This window comes from Bos grunniens, chromosome 4, assembly GCF_055505025.1.
Source record: "Bos grunniens cultivar Pamir isolate PY7600 chromosome 4, Bosgru_T2T1.0, whole genome shotgun sequence".
Classification (NCBI taxonomy): domain Eukaryota; kingdom Metazoa; phylum Chordata; class Mammalia; order Artiodactyla; family Bovidae; genus Bos; species Bos grunniens.
This window is the reverse complement of record NC_141168.1, coordinates 73964224-73984538: the sequence shown is the minus strand read 5'-3', so window position 1 is coordinate 73984538 and position 20315 is coordinate 73964224. Positions and strand designations below refer to the sequence as shown.

The 20315-nt window shown below is 42.9% G+C and overlaps 2 protein-coding genes across 51 annotated transcripts in view; one reads left to right on the top strand and one right to left on the bottom strand.

Moving 5' to 3' along the window:
• Positions 1–5095, top strand: part of KMT2E (lysine methyltransferase 2E (inactive)) — a 91208-nt gene extending 86113 nt beyond the window's left edge. For 3 of the 7 annotated variants that reach the window (XM_086396956.1, XM_086396957.1, XM_086396959.1), the window contains 5 exons: positions 227–516; positions 1408–1496; positions 1600–1725; positions 1899–1996; positions 2841–5095. In XM_086396956.1, coding sequence (XP_086253082.1) covers positions 227–516; positions 1408–1496; positions 1600–1725; positions 1899–1996; positions 2841–4352 — 2115 coding nt within the window. In that variant the 3' untranslated portion in view covers positions 4353–5095. Of the gene's footprint in view, positions 1–226; positions 517–1407; positions 1497–1599; positions 1726–1898; positions 1997–2840 lie in introns of those variants that run through there. The other 4 variants (XR_015162700.1, XM_086396958.1, XR_015162699.1 and 1 more) reach the window with 3 other exon arrangements.
• A 2245-nt stretch (positions 5096–7340) lies between these two features.
• SRPK2 (SRSF protein kinase 2) overlaps positions 7341–20315 on the bottom strand; it is a 239413-nt gene continuing 226438 nt past the window's right edge. For 24 of the 44 annotated variants that reach the window (XM_086396961.1, XM_086396963.1, XM_086396982.1 and 21 more), the window contains 4 exons: positions 20222–20291; positions 19501–19593; positions 19073–19165; positions 7341–8996 (listed from right to left, as the gene is read on the bottom strand). In XM_086396961.1, coding sequence (XP_086253087.1) covers positions 8812–8996; positions 19073–19165; positions 19501–19593; positions 20222–20291 — 441 coding nt within the window. In that variant the 3' untranslated portion in view covers positions 7341–8811. The remainder of the gene's footprint in view (positions 8997–19072; positions 19166–19500; positions 19594–20221; positions 20292–20315) is intronic. The other 20 variants (XM_086396967.1, XM_086396969.1, XM_086396997.1 and 17 more) reach the window with 2 other exon arrangements.

Genomic DNA, 20315 nt, shown 5'->3' with positions numbered 1-20315 from the left:
GTGAGGCTTAAATGACATAATGTATGTAAAATCATCTAAATACAATGCCTGGCATAAAGTAGGCATTTGCTAATTGTTTTTTTATTGTTATTTGTTCAGAATCAAATTATTTTACATAATTTTCCTAATGTAAATATAATAATTCTCTTTAGAAAAAAGAATAGATTGTTTCTAATATTTAAAACAAGAATTAAAGATGTGCTTTTCCGTATCTTTCTTGCTTAAGGTTTCTCTATTAGAATACCGGAAGAGACAACGTGAAGCTAGGAAGAGCGGCTCTAAGACGGAGCACTTTGCGCTGGTTAGTGTATCACCTCACACAAGTGGCAGCTTGAGCAGCAGCACTGGTGATGGGTGTGCCCACAGGAGTGAAAATGGGGAGCAGGTAGAAAGCGCTGCTAGCCTACCTTTACCAACACCAGCTACAGTTTATCATGCTACTTCGGAAGAAACCAGCAATAACAGTACTGTTAAGGAAGTGTCTGCCAGTGAAAAGAATGAACCAGAAGTTCAATGGTAAGCTGCCTGTTTGAAAAAAAAAACAAAACACAGACCTAATTGGTAACTTTAGAATTACAAACAGTATACCTTCTTATGAAAGTAGTCTTTGTTATTTTATCTCCCAGTCAGTATCTTGGCTCATTTTGAATGGACCTATACCTGTAAAGATTTCAACTATGCTATTCTGCAAAACAACAGATTTTTGTTAATCAGTTACTTCCTGTTTGTTGTTGTTCTCCTAAGGCTAAGCAGATAGCGGTTTGTAATATTAATTTTGACAGATCCTTTTTGCTGATAGATAAGGTTTTAACCAAGATATTTGCCTGTGTTGTTAAAGGTCCATTGTATCTACTCCTTGATAATTTTCACGTTTTTCAAACAAATACTCCTTTCCAAAGCATCTCACAATTTGTTTACCACCCTTATCATTACCTTGAAACAACAATCATGTTTAGTGTTTCTTCAAAAGCAATAGAAGCAGCTGGCTAATGAGGGTCTTGGCAAAGGGTAGGAGGCCACATGCATTTTACATTTTGGTCCTCTTACCTCTGAGCTTCCTGCTAGCCTTATAATCCAGACACAAGGTAAATCTGTAAGGGGTATATTTGGTTCCTTTGGTAATCTGAGGTGATGGTCTGAATGTTACCATGCTACCCTTCAACAACCTCCTCTTCACCAAGAACTTGCTTAAGACAAAGGAATGAGTCTGCTTGGGTTCTTCAAATAAAGGATAAAAATCTCAGTTTGGGGAGGTGTTGGGGGTACTATTTTCAAAACTTAACATCAAAGTATTTTCCTTAAAGAGCCAAAGCCTTTATACCTGGGAGGATATGTTGACCATCAAGTGGCAAAAAATGATCTACCCAGCAATAACTTTTAAACTGATGATATGACTTGATTTTAAAGGACGGCCTCAACTTCAGTGGAGCAAGTGAGAGAGAGGAGTTATCAGAGAGCTCTGCTTCTCAGTGATCACCGAAAAGATAAAGACAGTGGTAAGTGAGCTTGTTCCTTTGCCAAAGAGTGGAGTCAGCTGACCGCCCCGCGCCCGTCCTCTGCTCCTAATGTTCTCCGGCTCTGCTTCTGCTTCATCTCTAGGGGCAGAGTCACCATGTGTCCCCTGTTCACCGAATCATGTTCCGTCTTCTCCTTCATCTCATTCAAATCACATTCCCCAGTTGCAACCCAAGGGCCCAGTCCCTTCTTTCAGTGAACTTACGGAAGGTCAGTAAGCAGATGACCTGTCATGGTGGTGGTTTTAAATACCTTTTAAAAGCATAAAGGAGAGAGCCTTTCTAGACATTGGTTTGAATTAATAGAATGTACATTGAAGTATTAGTAAAAGGAAATATTTATCATGTAATTTTACATTTTCTGTGATTCCTTATGCTTTACAGATCCTGATCCTGAAAATCTAGAACCCACAACTACAAATGAATGCCCATCCCCAGATACTTCCCAAAATACTTGTAAAAGTCCTTCAAAAATGAGCAAGGTAATAACAACATTGACTTTTGAACATGGCCATTCTGAAAAGTGGATGGTAAAGCGCACCTGGAGATTTTTCTGCTGTACCCAAGTATCAATTTGTGATTTCTGGACATTTGTCCTATTAAAGTTCCAACGTGGTAAACACACTTCAGCAGCTTACGTTTGCTTCATCAGTTTCACCCCTTCCTTATGCTAGTGTCTAGGAAATTTAGAGTCTGTTCATGAAATATTTGACCAATTAATTCTCTAAAAACAAAAGGTCAGATGACATTCATGTGAAAGAAATGCTACCTCCGTCCTGGATCATGAATACATGATAACCTAATAGGGCAGTAAACTAATAATGAGGCAGTCTGATTTTTTCTTTCTCCTTAAAGAACATCATTATATATTCACATACTCTCATACTTGGATTATCTGTATTTGAACATTGAAAAGGCATTACGAATGAAAACAGTTGGGGGTGGGGAGCAAGTTTATCAACCCTAAGCAGATTTGTCATTACTTTGAGTATAGACATTTAAATTACAAAATTGAAACTTGCCTCAATTGTTTAAGGTGCTTAGGGGAAAAAATGGAGATTAATGTCCTTAATTTGTGTTCAATGAAAATTTGGGGAATTCAGTTGAAGCTTATTAGCAGAATTTGTTGAACTACTTAAAAAACTGGCTTTTTAGTATCTGAAACCTCTGTAGTTGTCTTCAGACCTATCCTTTTCCCTGCCCCTTTTAAAATGAATAATATAAACATTCATATATTAAATATATAAAATGAATGTTATAGTAACAACAAACCTCAATGTATACAGAATGTTTCATAACTTTAGATAATTTGTTTTCTTTACATAGCCTGGTTCACCTGGACCTGTAATTCCTGTTCAGCCACATGGGAAAATACTTACAAAACCAGATTCCCATTGGGAGGGAACAGTTATTGTATCTGAAGCTGAGAATGGTGTCCACCTGAAAACAGAACTCCATCAAAAACAGCTGTCAAGTAACCCCCAAGCACTTTCAAAGAACCATCCTCCACAGCCACTCGTTCGCTGTTCATCTGAGCAACTTTCACAAAAGCTGCCTTCTGCACCCATGAAGTTGCACTGTCCTCCGTCACCTCACGTAGAAAATCCTCCAAAGTCATCGACGCCTCACACGCCTGTACAGCATGGCTATCTCTCACCAAAGCCTCCTACACAGCAGTTAGGCTCTCCCTATAGGCCTCACCATTCACAGTCACCTCAAGTTGGAACACCTCAGCGAGAGCCTCAAAGAAATTTTTACCCAGCCGCACAGAACCTTCAAGCCAGTACTCAGCAGGCAACTTCTGGAGCATTATTTACACAGACACCCTCAGGACAATCTTCGGCAACATACAGTCAGTTTAATCAGACAAGTCTGAGCAGCACGGCACCACCCCCTCCACCCCCTCCACCCCCTTCTTCTTCGTCTTATTATCAAAACCAGCAGCCCTCTGCAAACTTTCAGAATTATAATCAGCTTAAAGGTAGTCTTTCCCAACAAACTGTGTTTACATCAGGACCAAATCAAGCACTTCCTGGCACCACAAGCCAGCAAACAGTTCCAGGACACCACGTTACTCCAGGGCATTTTTTGCCTTCTCAGAACCCTACTGTTCACCATCAGACTGCTGCTGCTGTGGTCCCACCCCCTCCTCCACCCCCACCTGCTCCAGGACCACACCTCGTACAACAGCCAAGCTCCCATCAGCCACACTCAGTAGCACATGTGGTGGGGCCTGTTCACGCTGTCACCCCTGGATCGCATATTCATTCTCAAACTGCTGGGCACCATTTGCCACCACCCCCTCCCCCTCCTGGTCCTGCCCCTCATCACCACCCCCCGCCCCACCCTTCCACAGGACTCCAAGGTCTACAAGCACAACACCAGCATGTGGTAAACTCAGCCCCTCCACCTCCCCCTCCTCCTCCGCCTTCCAGTGTTCTGGCTTCTGGGCATCACACCACGTCAGCTCAAGCCTTACACCATCCACCTCATCAAGGACCGCCACTTTTTCCTTCAAGTGCTCATCCAGCTGTACCACCGTATCCCTCACAAGCTACACATCACACCACTCTGGGACTGGGACCCCAACACCAGCCTTCTGGAACAGGGCCACATTGTCCATTACCAGTTGCAGGTCCTCATCTCCAGCCCCAAGGACCAAACAGTATTCCAACACCTACCGCTTCAGGGTTCTGTCCTCACCCTGGCTCTGTGGCCCTGCCACATGGGGTCCAAGGACCTCAGCAGGCATCTCCAGTGCCTGGACAGATTCCAATTCACAGAGCACAGGTGCCACCGACATTTCAGAACAATTACCATGGTTCCGGGTGGCATTAAAACGGACTTCAAAAACATTTTTTAAAATGTTCTGTAAGATAAACTGTATATTTCATATGTACCTGTTATGGTACTTTTTAAAGCTTGTACATGAACCTTTGTATAAAAAAAGAAAAAACACCAGTGCTCTTTCATTGTATTTTTCCCATTTTTGCTTTTTAAATTCCTTAAAAAATGTGCTATTAAGCCAGTGTTAGTATCTTTTATTTTGTAAGTGAACATTCCAGCTGTTTTTCTGGCAGTAGATTTGATGCTACATGATCTTTAAATTTTATTGTTGCAGTTAAAATTCATTTAGTGAATGTTTTCTATATTATTTTATACATATGCATTAACCACACAGCTAAGTAATGGCAGTATGAGGATTTTCTTTCTATCAGCAGTTCTGTGAGTGCATCTTAGGTATAAAAAATGCAATACAGATTTTTATAGTTTGCTGTGAACATGGCTCATTTTGTTTTATCGGTTATTTGCGAGCAAAATGTAATTTAATGTATAAATGATTTTTAATGTCTCCTGACTGTAAATACTGCATTTCTTTTGCGTACATAATTGCTTACAGCTTTTCTCATTTGATATATAGCATTGTACATACGACAAGTCTGCAAAACTGTGTGATCCTTGTGAAAGTAGTACAGTCTATGGCTTTTAATTTCTTTATTTTAAATATACTGTCACATTGAAGCACTGGTTGGGCATTTTAATTCATGTTAATAAACCACAATTATGTCAGTTTTACCAAACTGTCCTGAACAACTTCTGAGATTGGGGTCTGTTTAGGCGCTTGTTTGTTTCTACAAAAGTTACCTTTTCCAGATAGTTTGTAAGGAGCCTTCCATTTTCTTTAGCAACTACTACCTCAGTTGGACTGGACCACAACAAGCGTCAGGAAGCAGGAAAGGCTTGTTCCTGTAATGTTCCTACATGTCATTTCGCAGGAGCAAGAGCCATAGGAAACTGCCATGCTACATAAATGCTGCAAACATTCAGTTATCTGACATCATACGAAAGGAATCCATTTCATTAAAGCAGCACATGATTCAATTATAAACTACAGCCTTTTGAAAATACAGAGTATCTCACCTAAGAACAGGAATATCTCACTTGGACATGTTAGCACATGACTGAAGTGTCCTGCTGATGAATCAAAACTATGTGAAAACCTTAAATTAACACAATACTGTCTAGCTATAGTATTTAAAAGACTAGTAGGAAATAAAATTTGTTTTGGGTGTACGAAACTAAAGGAAAAGTAGTATTTCTTAGCTAAGCAAAATGAAAACGGCCTCTCAAGTGAACATTTTATTGTTGAAATATATTATTTTGGAATAGTACTTATTATCGTCTACCTCTCAGGAGGAGTAAGTATAACCAATAGAAAGGACAGTATTTGTCAACACATCTTTCATCATCCAGTTGCTTAATTTGGCACAGTATATGAAATCTGTGTACGGGACAAAAAAGTAGACAGACTAAAAATGACTAAGATTGACAAGTAATATGTTTTACACTTTTAATTTCCATTTCCTTTTAAAAATAGCTACCTTAACATAGCTTTGCTTAGGGCTCAATCCTGATCATCTTAAAATTTTAAAAGAACTTAGGTCAGCTTTGCCCTCTTTGATCAGCAGACAAAATTCTACTTACGGTATTCACTAAAGAAACATCTGAGAAGAAACAGCTTTACATCATCTACCGCCTGACTGATAGTTTTAAACAGAAGACAAAGTCCCATAATGAATTATCAGTATTCACACTTCTTTAAAAGGACTGTTCTGAAGATTTAATTCCTCATAGTTTTATATTTGCCTACTACATAAGTATACAGAAGCCTTTCTGTAAACTCCATTAATCTCTAAAAAAGTAATGGGAGAAAACTGGAATTTAATTAGTATCTCAATAGAAAAACAGTAGTTTATCCTGGTTAGCTAGCTATAGATGATCCAAGTACAGGAAGAAGCAAGTTAGTAAATCAGTTTTCACCTAGAAAGTTTATGTTTTTCTGAAGCTCCTATATCCACTTTTCCTCTGCCTTGGGGCAGTCCTAATTTCCAGCCAGCCAGCTTGTGAATCTGCTATAATCACATATGTGATCCACTGCTTGTCATTTTCCATGAAGACTTCACACAGACTAGAGAAAGGAAAAGATAGGACATTCAACTAAAATCACTGAGCTGGCTATAGTGTTTTGCATAACCAGTGATTCTCATTGAGCTTATATGCATTCATCATCATCAAGCCACCAAGAATATGCTAAAAACCAAAGTATACCTAATACCCTTGTATATTTCTAGAACAATTGCTTTTACATTTGTAAACTAGTAGGCTATTTTATAAGTGACAGATCCTAACAAAAGTAATAATAACCTAGACTGTTTTCTAACATGGGCCAAAACTGTATTAGACAAACTATTCAAGTGTGCTATAACCCTGATAAAAATTCTTACAGACTTAGGGAAGACATACATGTATTCCGTGGTTCTCGTGAGAATGGTTCCTGTGCACGTCATGGATGGCATCACTGGTCTACAGCCACTATCTTTCACAGAACCTACAAGGTAACCTGCAGCCTCATTAGAAAAATTTAGCATTCATATCACATAAATGAATGCTATCTTCCACCTCACAGCAATACGATCTAATGCTGACTCCGAAGAGAATTGCGTGTCTCATTCCTTCACAGTGAATAGTTTAAAAAAATAAAACTGACAATGTTCAAAATGTAATCAGCATGTTTTTGATGAAATATGAATGGAAAAGGTTCACAGAGATTCTAGGTACTGAATCTATAGTACAGCATGTTTTCTAGACCCTCGTCATACCCCTTACAAACAATGAATGTTTTCCTCATATTAAGCCTTGATGCATGTTCTACATTTCTTTCAACAGGAATGCTGATATTTCCTTTAATTCTGGTTATACTACATTAAAAGGATAGCAAATGTTTGTTTCTATCACTTCAAATACAGGCCAATGACCAAGGCAATGTCTGGGAAAAAAAAACCAAAACACTTTAATTTTTAAGACAACTGCAAGCACCTCAAACAATGGATTATTGTTACAACACTTGTTATCTTTTCACAATCTAGTTATTGCAAAGGCATATGGATAAATGTTAATGGACAAAGTCAAGAAAAACGAGGCACCTTGAGGAATGTAAAATTTAAAAAAAAAAACAACATTCAATCCACTGATTTCTAAAAGAGGCTAAATGTACCTCTATATATTACATTCTAAAATTGTATTGCCTACTATGGTTTGTGTCCTGGATTCTACAATTTTAAGGAAATGCTTAAACAAAATTGTGTGCAACCTGCAAAGGGAAAATCATTTTCTCAACTTCAATGCGTGGAAAGACAATGAAAACGCTAGTAAAATTTGTTGTAGCCACACACAGAACTGTCTCTGGAATGAATGCAGTCCCTGTTTTCTCTGAGATGTTAGTATTCTTTCTTCCCATTGCACTGCAAGTTGTATATACCATACCTTGATTCTAGACAGACATGAATAAGCTTTTCCAAAAAATATACGTGTATTTTTTCATCCCACACACTGAACATGTTTCTCATGTCCAATTTAATCTATGTAGAGTTTACCTTACAGTGCCTGGAGGAAGCAACAGCACGTGGTACTGGGCCACCACATTTTTAAAGGGAAATTGCTCTTTTTCCTTAAAAGTACTTTTAATTAAAAATATGCAAAAATACGAATGGGACCACTAAACTATGATGTGTATTTCAGAACGAGAAGCATGTCCTTTCTTTAAAGTGCCATACAGGGAATGACATAACCTAGAGCCAGTTGTTTAAAATCCAATGCAAAAGGACTGTCATGGAATGAAAAGTTTACACAACTCCTTGGAGCAGTTAAAAGTTCATTACATGCAACTTAGGCTACAAAGCACTCAAGACTGGGTAGCTTTTCTGAAATTTGAGTCCCCATCCCATATTTAATGTAAATTAACATTTACAGGGTGCATTTACATACACTATAGTACAGGAATGATGTCCCTTTGCCAGAAGATCAAATTGTACATTTCCTTGCTATTTCTTGGTTCCAACTTGATAATTTCTTAAGATTGTAAATTATATAGTACTCAGCTAAAATATTTCTTCATAAATAGTTACAAAACCTGCCAAAACACAAGGAGGAAAGTATTTTTCGTTCAAAAAAAAATGACATTTGAATGTCACACAACACAAGAAACAATGCTTAGAGACATGTTATTGTTTTCAGAAGAAAAGTGGGTCAGTAAACTACTAAGCTGAAGACAAGACTGCCCTTCCCCAGGATCACAGTGCACAAGAAGCGAAACGTCAAATGACAGTACCTCAAAGCAAAACAAAGGTCTGAGGATGAAGCCAGCTCACTTGTAATCCTGTTAAGAATGAGAGTCCCCCTTTAGGGCCAATGCACTGGACAACATGTGCCAGATCAGAATGGGTGAGTGCAGAATCTGCTAAGAATTCAACCAAGGATGCCGAAGGCATTCGCCTGCTGAAGCTCGTTTTTCTGGAACCATTTCTAGCATCGGGATCAGGAAATCTGTAAACTGTGCAGCATCTTCATGGGGCCAGCCATACTTCTCCACAAGTACATCAAAGAGGCTCCAGGGCTTCAGTTTGGTGATGTGCCGCAGCTCTCCTACAGGGAAGAACAGGCAACGTCAAGAAAGCTTCTCAAGTGCATTTCCCATTGTTGGTCCAGCTGAGTTCTTTACAATAAAGCAGATACTTACCTTTGCAACACTACACAACAAGGGCCAGCTTCCCCACTGAGGAAGCTCGGTGAATGTAAACGGGTTCATTTAAAGGGAAAATTCATCTGTATCAGTTCCAGGTTTCTTTAAATAAGCGGAGCACGCTGAGGACACTCAGAGTATTTTCATTTGCTAAGATGGATCCAGGTACTCTTCAACTTGGGACTCTTTGCAATTTGCTTATTTGCTTAGAAAAAGCTTTAAGATACATGCTATTTTAAACTCCTTAAAATAGACTTTTTTTCCTGCAGGTTACCATGAAAAGAAAGGGGAATCTTTTTATCTGGAAGAGTGCTAATGAAGAGAACTTTGGGTGATGTATCAATACTTTATCTCTACTGTCCAATATGGTCGCTGCCAGCTCAACACAGCTACTGAGCACTCAGGATGGAGCTGGTAACTAAGGAACAGAAGTTTAATATTTAGTTTATATAGCTACAAGTAGCCACTGGCTACTGTTACTGGACAGCACAACTCTAGAGTCCACCCAAATCAAAATCCCACTGATCTCCACAAATCTGTTCTAAAATCTATCAGACATCAATTTATAAAAAGCCTTAAGTTATTCTTTTCAAAATTTTCTAACTGCAGTATGAAAAGTGCCAGTCATGAACAGCCCTCTTCATGTCAGAGTGACTGACATGCTAGTAAATGGTCTGAGAACTGTAATAGCCTTTTTCATAATAGGAAAAAAAGTCATTTTAAGTCAAAAGGACAGGATGACTGTCATGAAGAATAACTCATTTTCCCTGTTGGAAATGTTCACAGGAGGTCCCACAGGACCTGCACACCGCGAGGCCACCTCCATGCCCTGGGGCCCAGGCTGCTGACAGGCACCTCACACACGGGCTGGGCCAGTTCCTCTCTCCGGGGATGCCCGCTGTGGCCTGAACAGAGCAGGGGGGCTAGCACACAAATCACGCCCAGAGGGTCAGTCCTGCGCTCACAAAGGTCTTCTCAGGAGGCCTGGTGTGTGACTCAGAGTAGATGCACACCCCTCCTCTTTCTTTAATCATAGATAAGGTAAAAGAATATCCCAAAAGACAGTATCACAATGTAAAATAACAAAAGGAAAAACCACTTGTAATTACCCCACGATGACTTCCTTTTGGCCTAGATGCTTTCAACCTACATTCTTATGAACTGGTCTGTCTACGGGGTTGTCATGATGTGCACACAGTTCTGAACAAAGAAATCACAAGACTATATCTCTGGGAAAGGGAGAGGGTGTAAGTAAGTTCCTGACTCCCACGTGAGGACAGGGCTCATAGCCAAGCATGGAGACCAAGAGGCAGCTGTCTGCCATCTGAGAGGAGCAAGTGTTTCCTCTCCTGGCAACAGACAGTCTCCACGAGAATAAGTGGGAGCAACCAATGAATGTTCACCCCTTTACCCAGAAACTCCTGTTGTAGGAATCCTACCTAAGGAAATAAACCCTGGCCCCCAAATATGCTCACTGCAAAATTATATTATATACTCACAAAATTCTAAGTGTTCAGTCATCAGAGAATTGTGGCCAAAAACACAGCCAGACCCAGTACATATACTTGGTGAATATTATTTAATATTACTCAATAACATGGTGGAAACTGTATGGACACATGTTAAGTAGTAACAAAAGTCAAAACTACATTCTAGGGACTTCCCTGGCGGTTCGGTGGTTAAGACTCCACATTCCCAGTGCAGAGGGCATGGGTTCAAACCCTGATCAGGGAACTAAGTTCTGTATGTTGCCTGGCATGGCCAAAAAAACCAAAACTATGTTCTACAAATGATCCCAAAAGTAATTTTCAAAGAGCCATAAAGATGGAAAGCAGGCGCCCCCAGACATCAGCTTTGTTTAAGGTTGTTTCTTCCTCTTTCCGCATCCTCTCTAACGCAGCTCCCCTGATTCTGTAGTGACTGCTGATGTCACCGGGACAACGTTAGCACAAACTACGGAAGCACACACGCAACGTGGCAAAACCCACCCACAGGGGACACTATTCTGTGCCGAGTGGGGTAAGCGCTCTCCAGGTTTGCCAATAAGAGCAACTGCTGAGCACGAGCTGCTCAGAACTGGGAATCTACTCCGGAGGATGCTGTTCTCAGACTAAGCTCCATGAACAGGCATCCAAGTACACACAATCTTCCATGAAAGGAGAGCTGCTTCATCACGAGATGCCTTAAAATCTGCATAGTAACAGGAAAACCACACAAGGCAGGAAAGCTATACTATCAACTGATAAAGATGGTTCCAAAAGAAATCCTAGAATATCTGACACACTTCTGACCAGGTAAACCCATACAGAAAACTGTATGTACAAAGATACTGAATACATAACAATATTGCAATAATAAAACAGTGTGTTGCCTCTAAAATGAACAAATATGTGGATTAGAAGGTAGGTGGGAAAATGCTACAATGCCAAGAAACACAGGTAATGTACTCACCTCACCCTGTCATCATATGTACAACTTATGTTCAACTGCATAAGCAGCAGCAGCACTATCTTATACACAGTTGACAGAAGTTCCTTAAAAACAAACCCTAAGCGCCCAAACTCACACAAATTCACACATGCAGTGGCCTTCCTGGTGGCTCAGGGGTAAAGAATCCACCTGCAATTCAGGAGACCCAGGAGACATGGGTTCAATCCCAGGGTCAGGAAGATCCCCTGGAGAAGGATATGGCAACCCACTCCAGGATTCTTGTCTGGAAAATCCCACAGACAGAGAAGGATGATGGGCTGCAGCCCACAGGATCACAAAGTCGAACACGACTGAGCACACACATTCCTAGAACTGCCAAGAAAAGGCTCCTTTGATAAGGGAGGGCCTCAAGTCCACTCATCAGCTCCAGTCTGACCCATAACACTCAAGAAACACAGCCACCCCCATTCCCATCACGTATAATACAAAACAAAAATAAAACTATCAGATAATAAAACATTTTTAAAATATTTTTTTACTATCTGTCCTACTGTACAAATAGCTTTTACACCTTGGCAATTTTTCCCCCTAGGAAAATATATCAAGATATGTTTTGTTGAAACAAATTGTGCCAATACCAAAACACTTGACTGTGACAGTCTTTACTTCTTAAACCGTTTCCAACCCTTTCTTGCTTAAAGAATGCCGAGTAACACGTACCTGTCCCTCGGCATCGAGCTCTCAGACACATGCAGGCCACCTGGGTGCCAGCAAGGCAGCGCTGCCTCTCAGGCTTCCTGACCTGCTCTGTGGGCAGAGCCTCCCGACACGTACACACCAGGAGACTGCCGGCAGCAGGCCTGAGGAGGGGTCCTCCCTCGGAGTAAAGGTTCGGGTCGGCCACTCCGCATGCCAGCCCCTGGCTATGAGCTCTTGCTAAGGAAAAATATTAAGCACTTCTGTTCCTCTTCTCTGGAGTATTATTTTAGGTACTTATGAAGGAAAATATATTATTTTGCCTATGAGGTTATAACATTCCAGAATTAAACACACAAGCATGTGAGGTTTTACACCACACACAGGGGACTATAAAACAAAATCCTGGTACTGTATTACTGGTAACTAAAAAAGAAACCATGATATAAAATAAATTAGGACAAATTTCAGTAGCATACACAGAGAAAGGAAACCTATCAGTAGATACAGGTACTAAGGAAGACAAAAAACTTAAAAATTCTGAATAATTTCCTACAAAGTACATGTAAGAAAAAAAAAAAAAAAAGTACATGTAAGTAAATATTTGAGGTCAAATTCTAAATGAACCCTACCTCCCACACAAATAAAAATTAACTCAAATGGATCCTAGACCTAAGCAGAAGAGCTAGAGCCATATGTTTTTAGAAGAAAACAGAAAAATAAAATTTTCATGACCTTGAAGTAGATAAGGGTTTCTTAGATATTAGATTAAAATATCAAAAGCACAAGTAACAAAATTAAGAAACAGAAAACTGATACTCAAGTATCACATGCACATTCAAGAGAAATGAAAAATTATATCTACACAAAAACTTGTACATTAATGTTCACAGCAGCATTATTAATAGCCAAAAGGTGGGAACAACCCAAATGTCCATCAACTGGTGAACAGGAAAATCCGATGTGGTCTGCTGCTGCTGAGTCACTTCAGTCGTGTTCGACTCTGTGCGACCCCATAGACGGCAGCCCACCAGGCTCCCCCGTCCCTGGGATTCTCCAGGCAAGAACACTGGAGTGGGTTGCCATTCCCTTCTCCAATGCATGAAAGTGAAAAGTGAAAGTGAAGTCGCTCAGTCGTGTCCGACTCTTAGCGACCCCATGGACTGCAGCCTACCAGGCTCCTCCGTCCATGGGATTTTCCAGGCAAGAGTACTGGAGTGGGATGCCATTGCCTTCTCTGCCGATGTGGTCTAGTTACACAAAAAAAAGGATGGAGCACTGATTAATGTTACCCATGGATGGACTTGGAAAGCATGAGAGTAAATGAAAGGAGCCATTACAAATATCAACATACTTTATGATTCCAACTATATGAAAAAATCCAGAATAGGCAAATTCATAGACAGAAAGGAGACCAGGACTGCCAGCGGCTGATGGTGGGGGGAGGGAGGGGGAGTGCTAACAGGCCCAGGGTTTCTTTTTGCGGTAATGAAAACGTTCTAAAATTAGACAACAGTAACATTTGTGTAACTGTGTGAAAATACTAAAAATTACTGAAATGCACACTTTGAAAGGGTGAATTGTATGGTATGTAGATTACACCTCAATAAAACTGATACTGAAAAACTGGCACAAAGCTTACCAAAAAATTAAAAAAGAATTCCAAGGCTGTTTAAGGATGCAGTAAAAACAACTCACTACTGAAGAGCTCAGAATAAATGACAGGAATCAATGGGATGAGCTATGACAGAATTTACCTGAACATGCTGTAGCAACTTCATTGCCATTTTTTTTTTAAACCACATGCTCAAATTGAAGTAGTTAAACAGTGACTGAAACCTAGTCTCGGCCGTGGCTGGCTATCTTCCTCGCGCCCTTGCTATGTGCTGCATCATACAGATGGCCTCTGACATCCTCACACCGACTCCTGCCGCAACTCTCGCAGTGGGGTTCTGTCACACAGCCTCCCTGCGGGGACCTGTGGGATGACAGGCATCACCAGGACTGGCCCAGCGCAGGGACCGTTCCCACCCTGCTTCCAGCTCACAAAGGCCACCTACAGCAAAGACCAGGACTCCAGTGAAGACTTCAAATGCACCCACTGTAGACAGAACCCCACTTCCTCTGGCAGCCCCAGCCCCTGCTCACACGGAGCTCAGGTCCTGAGAGAGTTTATCACAGAGAGGAAAAACCAGACTTCTTATAACACAGAATTAATGCTCCCGATAAAATCAGAGTTAAAGCAGTTTATGTTTCAAAGGCTTTAAGACTCACAAGTATGAAGACACTTTATTCTGGTTATTTGCAGAATCAAGTGCCCACTGAGCTCAGCCGAGCCAACACGCGCCTGCAGGCCCATCTCAGCATCTGGCACCCGCAGGACAGAGCGGGGCCTCGACTGATGCCTCGTCCTTCCTCCCCAGTGTTGCCAGGCCGGGCGGCCCTCAAGTTTACAAACCACTGTAAGCCTACCTGGGCTACCTCCTGTCTTCACTGCGTATGCCTCATGGAAATGCTATGATCAATAAGGTTTTAAACTTGAAACCAAGCAGATCACATGGGGCAGCGCCCAGCCAGTGCAGGCCAAACAGCATACAGGAGCTTTTCTCTTCACAGAAATAAGAGAATGTGATGATTTTTAGGTAATTCTGGAGGTAAGTTAAAAATCAACCTAAAAAGTTTCATCTGAACATTAAAAATCAAGAATAGTACCTCTACTAAAACCCAGCTCCTGAGAATTTCCTAGCAGTCCAGTGGTTGGTACCCCACACTCTCACTGCCGGGGCCCAGCCTCTACCCCTGGTCATGGAACTAAGATCCCACAAGCGGAGAGATGCAGCCAGAGGAAAAAACAAAAAAAGACTGAAAACCGAGCTCCTGAGTTTCACCCTCTCCTGCACTTTTCTCCTCCTCCTACTGGACATCACTTACCCTGAGGTTGCCTGCAAATGTAGTCCTTTGACTACACATGAGTTTCTTGCATGCTCTGAAATTTCCCACTGTACCTACGAGGTCTCTGGTCTGACACATACTATCAGTCACATATATTACAACACACTCAACATCCTCATCTAGAATCAAGCAGCTTTTTCTTTTTAAAGATAACCATCTCCTCTGATATTTCCATCCTCAATACAGCAACTTTTACTAAAATGATGGAGCCACCTGTTTGGCAGAACAACGAGGTGTGCTCCTGACTGGACTGTTTTTCTCGCCACCACTTTCCTAGGTCCGTGTCTTAGTCCATTTGCTGCTTACAGCAACAAACTGACTTCTCACCGTCCTCGAGGCAGGCGCCAGTGTGGGCGGGTGAGGGCCCTCTTCCAGGGCAGAGACTGTGTCCTCTGGTGGCGGAGGGGCCAGCGAGCTCTCCAGGTGTCTCCATAAGGTGCTACACCACTCATAACTTGATGCGTCTTCTAACAGCCCTGCTCCTAACACTGTCACCTTTAGGGGTCAGGCACAGGTTTGGAGGAACCCATACTGACACCCAGACCAATGCAAGCCAGCAGGGGGACAAGATCCACCGAGGCGCTCACTTCTGCTGGGCCACACCTTGACACACAGACCAAGATGGCTTTTCTTATATATCTTTGAGGCTAGTCCCACACTCAAAGACCGGAAGATTAAATCCTAATATGGTGAGAACAGTAATCACATTTCTGACCAAAAAAATGCACCTCAATTTCAAAATGCCTGACCAAGAAACAATTCAAACTATTAGCAGTTATTTTATCCTGAATTTTAAGCAAGATGATGCCACTTAGCTGCACCTCAGTTTTAGCCGTAAGGCACACAGCCCACTCCTCCTCCCCAGCGTCGGGTGGGGGTGAGATGTGCTTCCCGCCCAGGAGGACGGGGAGGACAGAGAGCGGGAGGCGCTGCTCAGCCCTCTCGAGCCCCCTGCTTTCCAAAGAGGCGTAAGCAAAGGAATGGCAGTTTTCAATTTCACCTTTCTCTACCAGTTCTGGCACAAAAGTACTTGAGAAGAAATTTTAAATGGATCCATTTAAGATCCCATTATTTCTAGAACATATATACACTGCCCTTACTGGTGGAGGCATGCCAGCACACATTTTAACTACAGCCAAGGGACACGGTGAAATCAACTTCATGACAGACTCTCACTCATCATCATACTATTCCCATGAGTTCTGTGAAAGCCCCAAATCCCTCATGAGTTTCAGAGTTACTACAAATCAATAATAATCAGGAAAGAATGTAAGTCCCCATTGCCATTCATTATAGGGGATTTCCTACCTAATCATTCAAAGGAAGGAGAAAAGACTCTAGTTGCCAGAGTAACACAAGTCAGCTCCGGGTCAGTCTACCTCTACCGAGGACGCCAGATGCCCTTCAACTATGCAGGCCACCTTCAAACATGCTCTTCAAACAAGAGCCCAGCCACACAATCTCCACAACACACACACATGACAATGTAATGATGGAGCGGCAAGGTCCACACGAGCACTTTATACTCCCCTCTGGGTGCGGGCAGTGCTCCCACTGTCCGAGGAGTAAGGGCACTACGGGAAGGCCGGTGTGAAAGCCAGGACCCTGGACAGAGCGCTCTGAGCCGGACTCAACCACGGGGCACATCAGGACCCCAGGGTCACTTACCAACACCTGTTGAAGGAGCCCCACAGGTGTGGTGAGGAGAGGGCTCCAGGCCCACCACTGGCTCTGTTGGGACTTGGCAGCTTTCACCCGCCTGTGCCTGGAGCTCAGATCAGAGGCAAAGCCCCAGAGGAGCAAGGGTCTCCAAGCAGGGTCTCCATGAGCAAACCTGTACACAGGCTGTGGGCAGAGGCACCTTCAAATCATTTGCCTCACTTCATTTTCTCACCACTCAAGGCCCCGCCCTTTGTCCCTCTTCAGCTTCTTCCCTACCACGCACAGTGCTGGTCCCTTGTCGCTACAGAGCCAAGCACAGCAGCAGCACAACGAAAGGAAAAGCCCCTGTGCACCTTGCTGGCTGCTGGTCGTCAGCACAGCTGATGCCTGGGGCGGGGATGAGAGCCCTCCAGGGCCTTCCCCTGCCCCCTCTGGGGCGCCCGCAGGCCCACACTGCACAGCACATCAGGCTGCTGCTCTGGCCGCCCTCCCCTCACACCCACACCTGACGTGGGGGAAGGCTGTGGCTGGGGCAGGTCATCTCCCAGCCAAGTCCCCATGTGGCTCAGGCCAGCTACAGGCTCTGAAAATGTTCCAAAATGTGGAAGGAGTCTACCTTGATTAAAATAAACACAATTCCCCAAGTCATGCCATCCCAGGCCAAAATAATCCAGAGCTTTCCTTTGCTTCAACTATGTTCAAATAACATTTTCTGGAAATCTCCTAGGAAACTGTCCACTCTCAGCAATACTGCTGTCCAGAAATTCACAATGTACACAGTGTCTTCCTGTTTATAATAATAAAGGCATCAGCTCTCAGCATACCCCGGGTTGCAGACACCCTCTCACACCTCCTTGGAGGGAGGGCACACCCCCAGAAGGGACCCCCAGTGGCCTGGGGGACAATGCGACACGCCATGCCCAGTCCGCTGCTGCGCTCCAGCCCCAGCTCTGCCACTGAATGTGCTGCCCTGAGTACAACCTGAGACCAAGTGAAAGTCTGTGTGTAGCGAGGGGACCTTTGTACCTGCTGGAGTGACCCAGACTCAAAGACAAGATTCTCAGAACCAAACTAATACATGTCTGAAGAACATTTTCCCCAATTTTTTCTCCTGTGATGAGATTTAAAAAAAGAAAAAATACTGCATCCAGTTAACATACTTCACACGTTACCCACTAGGTGGGCGCAATAAAATTGAGAGTCTGGTCAATGCACTCAGAGTAAGTGGAGTAGGAAAACATCATCTTTGGCATGGTTAGCAACCAGGCCTCATGCAAAAACAGGGAAATGAAATTCAAAAGATAAGACAGGATTGGTTAGCTGGAAATCACCAAAGTGAATCATAAAGCATCACTACTATACAAGAATGCCTTATCTCACAGGAAAATAAGCCAAATTTGGAGAATCAATTTGACTACAGCAGTACTTGCAAAAATTTCTAGAAACTCCATGTCCTGCCCACATCAACTTTAAAAAGTTCTTTTTTAAAGCAAATTGCACTCCACCCCTGCAAAGAAAAAAAAAAAATCTATGCTGAAAAAACATGAATTAAGAGAGCTATCCATGCTCACATGAAAGACAATGGCACTGGGGAAAGGTTCTATAAAAATAAATTCCCTGGGGCTTTTGGGTGTTTTTAAAAATTGATCATTAACTAGGGACTATCCAGGGCAAAGAGCTGTGTTCTAGGCCATGCCAAGGGGTGATAAACAAGTATAATATTAAAATAAATCACCTACAGTACAGTGTGAGGTAAGGCCCAGGGAGAACAGGATCTGATGTCTAAGAATGTGAGGTACACAGGATGTCGCAGGCCCATTCCCCTACAGAACCAGCTCAGACCCATGAATTAGGATGCAGACGGACTGCCATTCAGTCCACTCTCTAGGGCTCTGCTCCACTGCAAAAGCACTCTGGCTCCAGGAACAACATGGAAAATGGAAAGGCAAGTATAGCTGGTTTCTAAAAATCGTTTAAACTCTTTTTATAAATACTTGAATACATGGGCTGGTGCTTAGCGTAAAGGAGAGGTGTGGAGAAGATCAAAGGAGTTTCGGAAGACTGTTCTCTCTCAAATTCTTATCCCACAAATATCGGATGATTATTTCTTGAGAGGTTTCTTCAGCAGAATCCCGCAGCTGTAAAAGTCCAGATCTGTATCCACTGCCCAATGTGAATGCACAATGTCTCCTTAGGGAGAGGATCATGCTGAAAATTAGTGTTACGTAAATACCGTTACCTTTTCTGGTGAAAAACTCCTTGGAATATTTCCCCAACATAGCGTATTTTCGAGGGACTTTCCCCAGCAGTTCAATGATCAATGCTATGTGATCTGCATTGGGAAACATTGCCAGCAAAACAGAAACACACGACAGTTTAATCAGTACACTGCATGCAGACACCGCTATCGCCCGCGCAGACAGAAACAGAGCGCCGCCCGCACAGAGCACAGGCTCTGTCTGAAGGCCCCTCGGAGGAGATGCACAGGGGGCCACAGCCTGGGGCCAAATGCGGTCTCCTTCTCAACTTTGAGATCAGCACAAGAATTCTGCTGGGTTGCTTTGGGAATTTAAGAGAAATGCCTTTGTCACCATTAATGCTACCATCAGCAGCTGCTATTCCGTTTCTGTCTGCATCGTGGCGCTTTTCAAAAAGAAGAGGTACTACCTCTGCGATTGAAGAATTCCCGAGAATATTTTCCAGATAGAGCAAAGTGCCTTGGGATACTGCCTAGCAGCTCTATGATGTGGGCTATGTGGTCTATGGAGGAGAGAAAAAAAAGGATACGGGAATGGGAGGGGCAGAGGGAAGGATGGGATAAAAGAAGAGGGGGGGGAAATTGAAATTAGTAAAAAATCAGAAATAGATTCAAATCAACAATGTCTGCAGCACATCCATGCAGAGGCTTCTGGGATGGCAGGCCTCAGGACTGGAGTGTTAACAGCCAGTTAATCAGCTGACCTGAGGCCAGCTCACCCCAGGTCACCCCAGCATTGCAAGCAAGTAAGCATGGAGATGGGCAGGTTTGCAGATGGAATTCAAGCCAGAATTCCGTCGTTTTAAATTCAGCCCCCGACAGGACAGAGAAATGGGCAGCAGATCAGTGGACATAAGGACCACGGAAAGGCCTCGGGTTTGTCCGGCCTGTCCTCTCCCAGCCTGCGAGGGGGCGGGCTGAGGCCACAAGCTCCCCGCAGGGTCACCTGTGCCGGGAGGCTCTGCCCAGTCACTGTGACTGAGGGGGCTTCAAGCTCTAAGGGAAAGCATCTGAATCTGGTGTTTGAAAACCAAACACAGTTCTATTTTTGTGCAAAAACACAATGTTCTCCAGAAGGCCCGGACTCTCTGTAGACCCATACTGAGGTATTCAGCAGGCAACAATACTTACCTTCATCTCTGGAATAGTCTTCCCCAGAATGTGGTTCAAACAAATAATCTCCCGTTGCCAGCTCAAATGCCTAGGATACAACAGATGACATGCT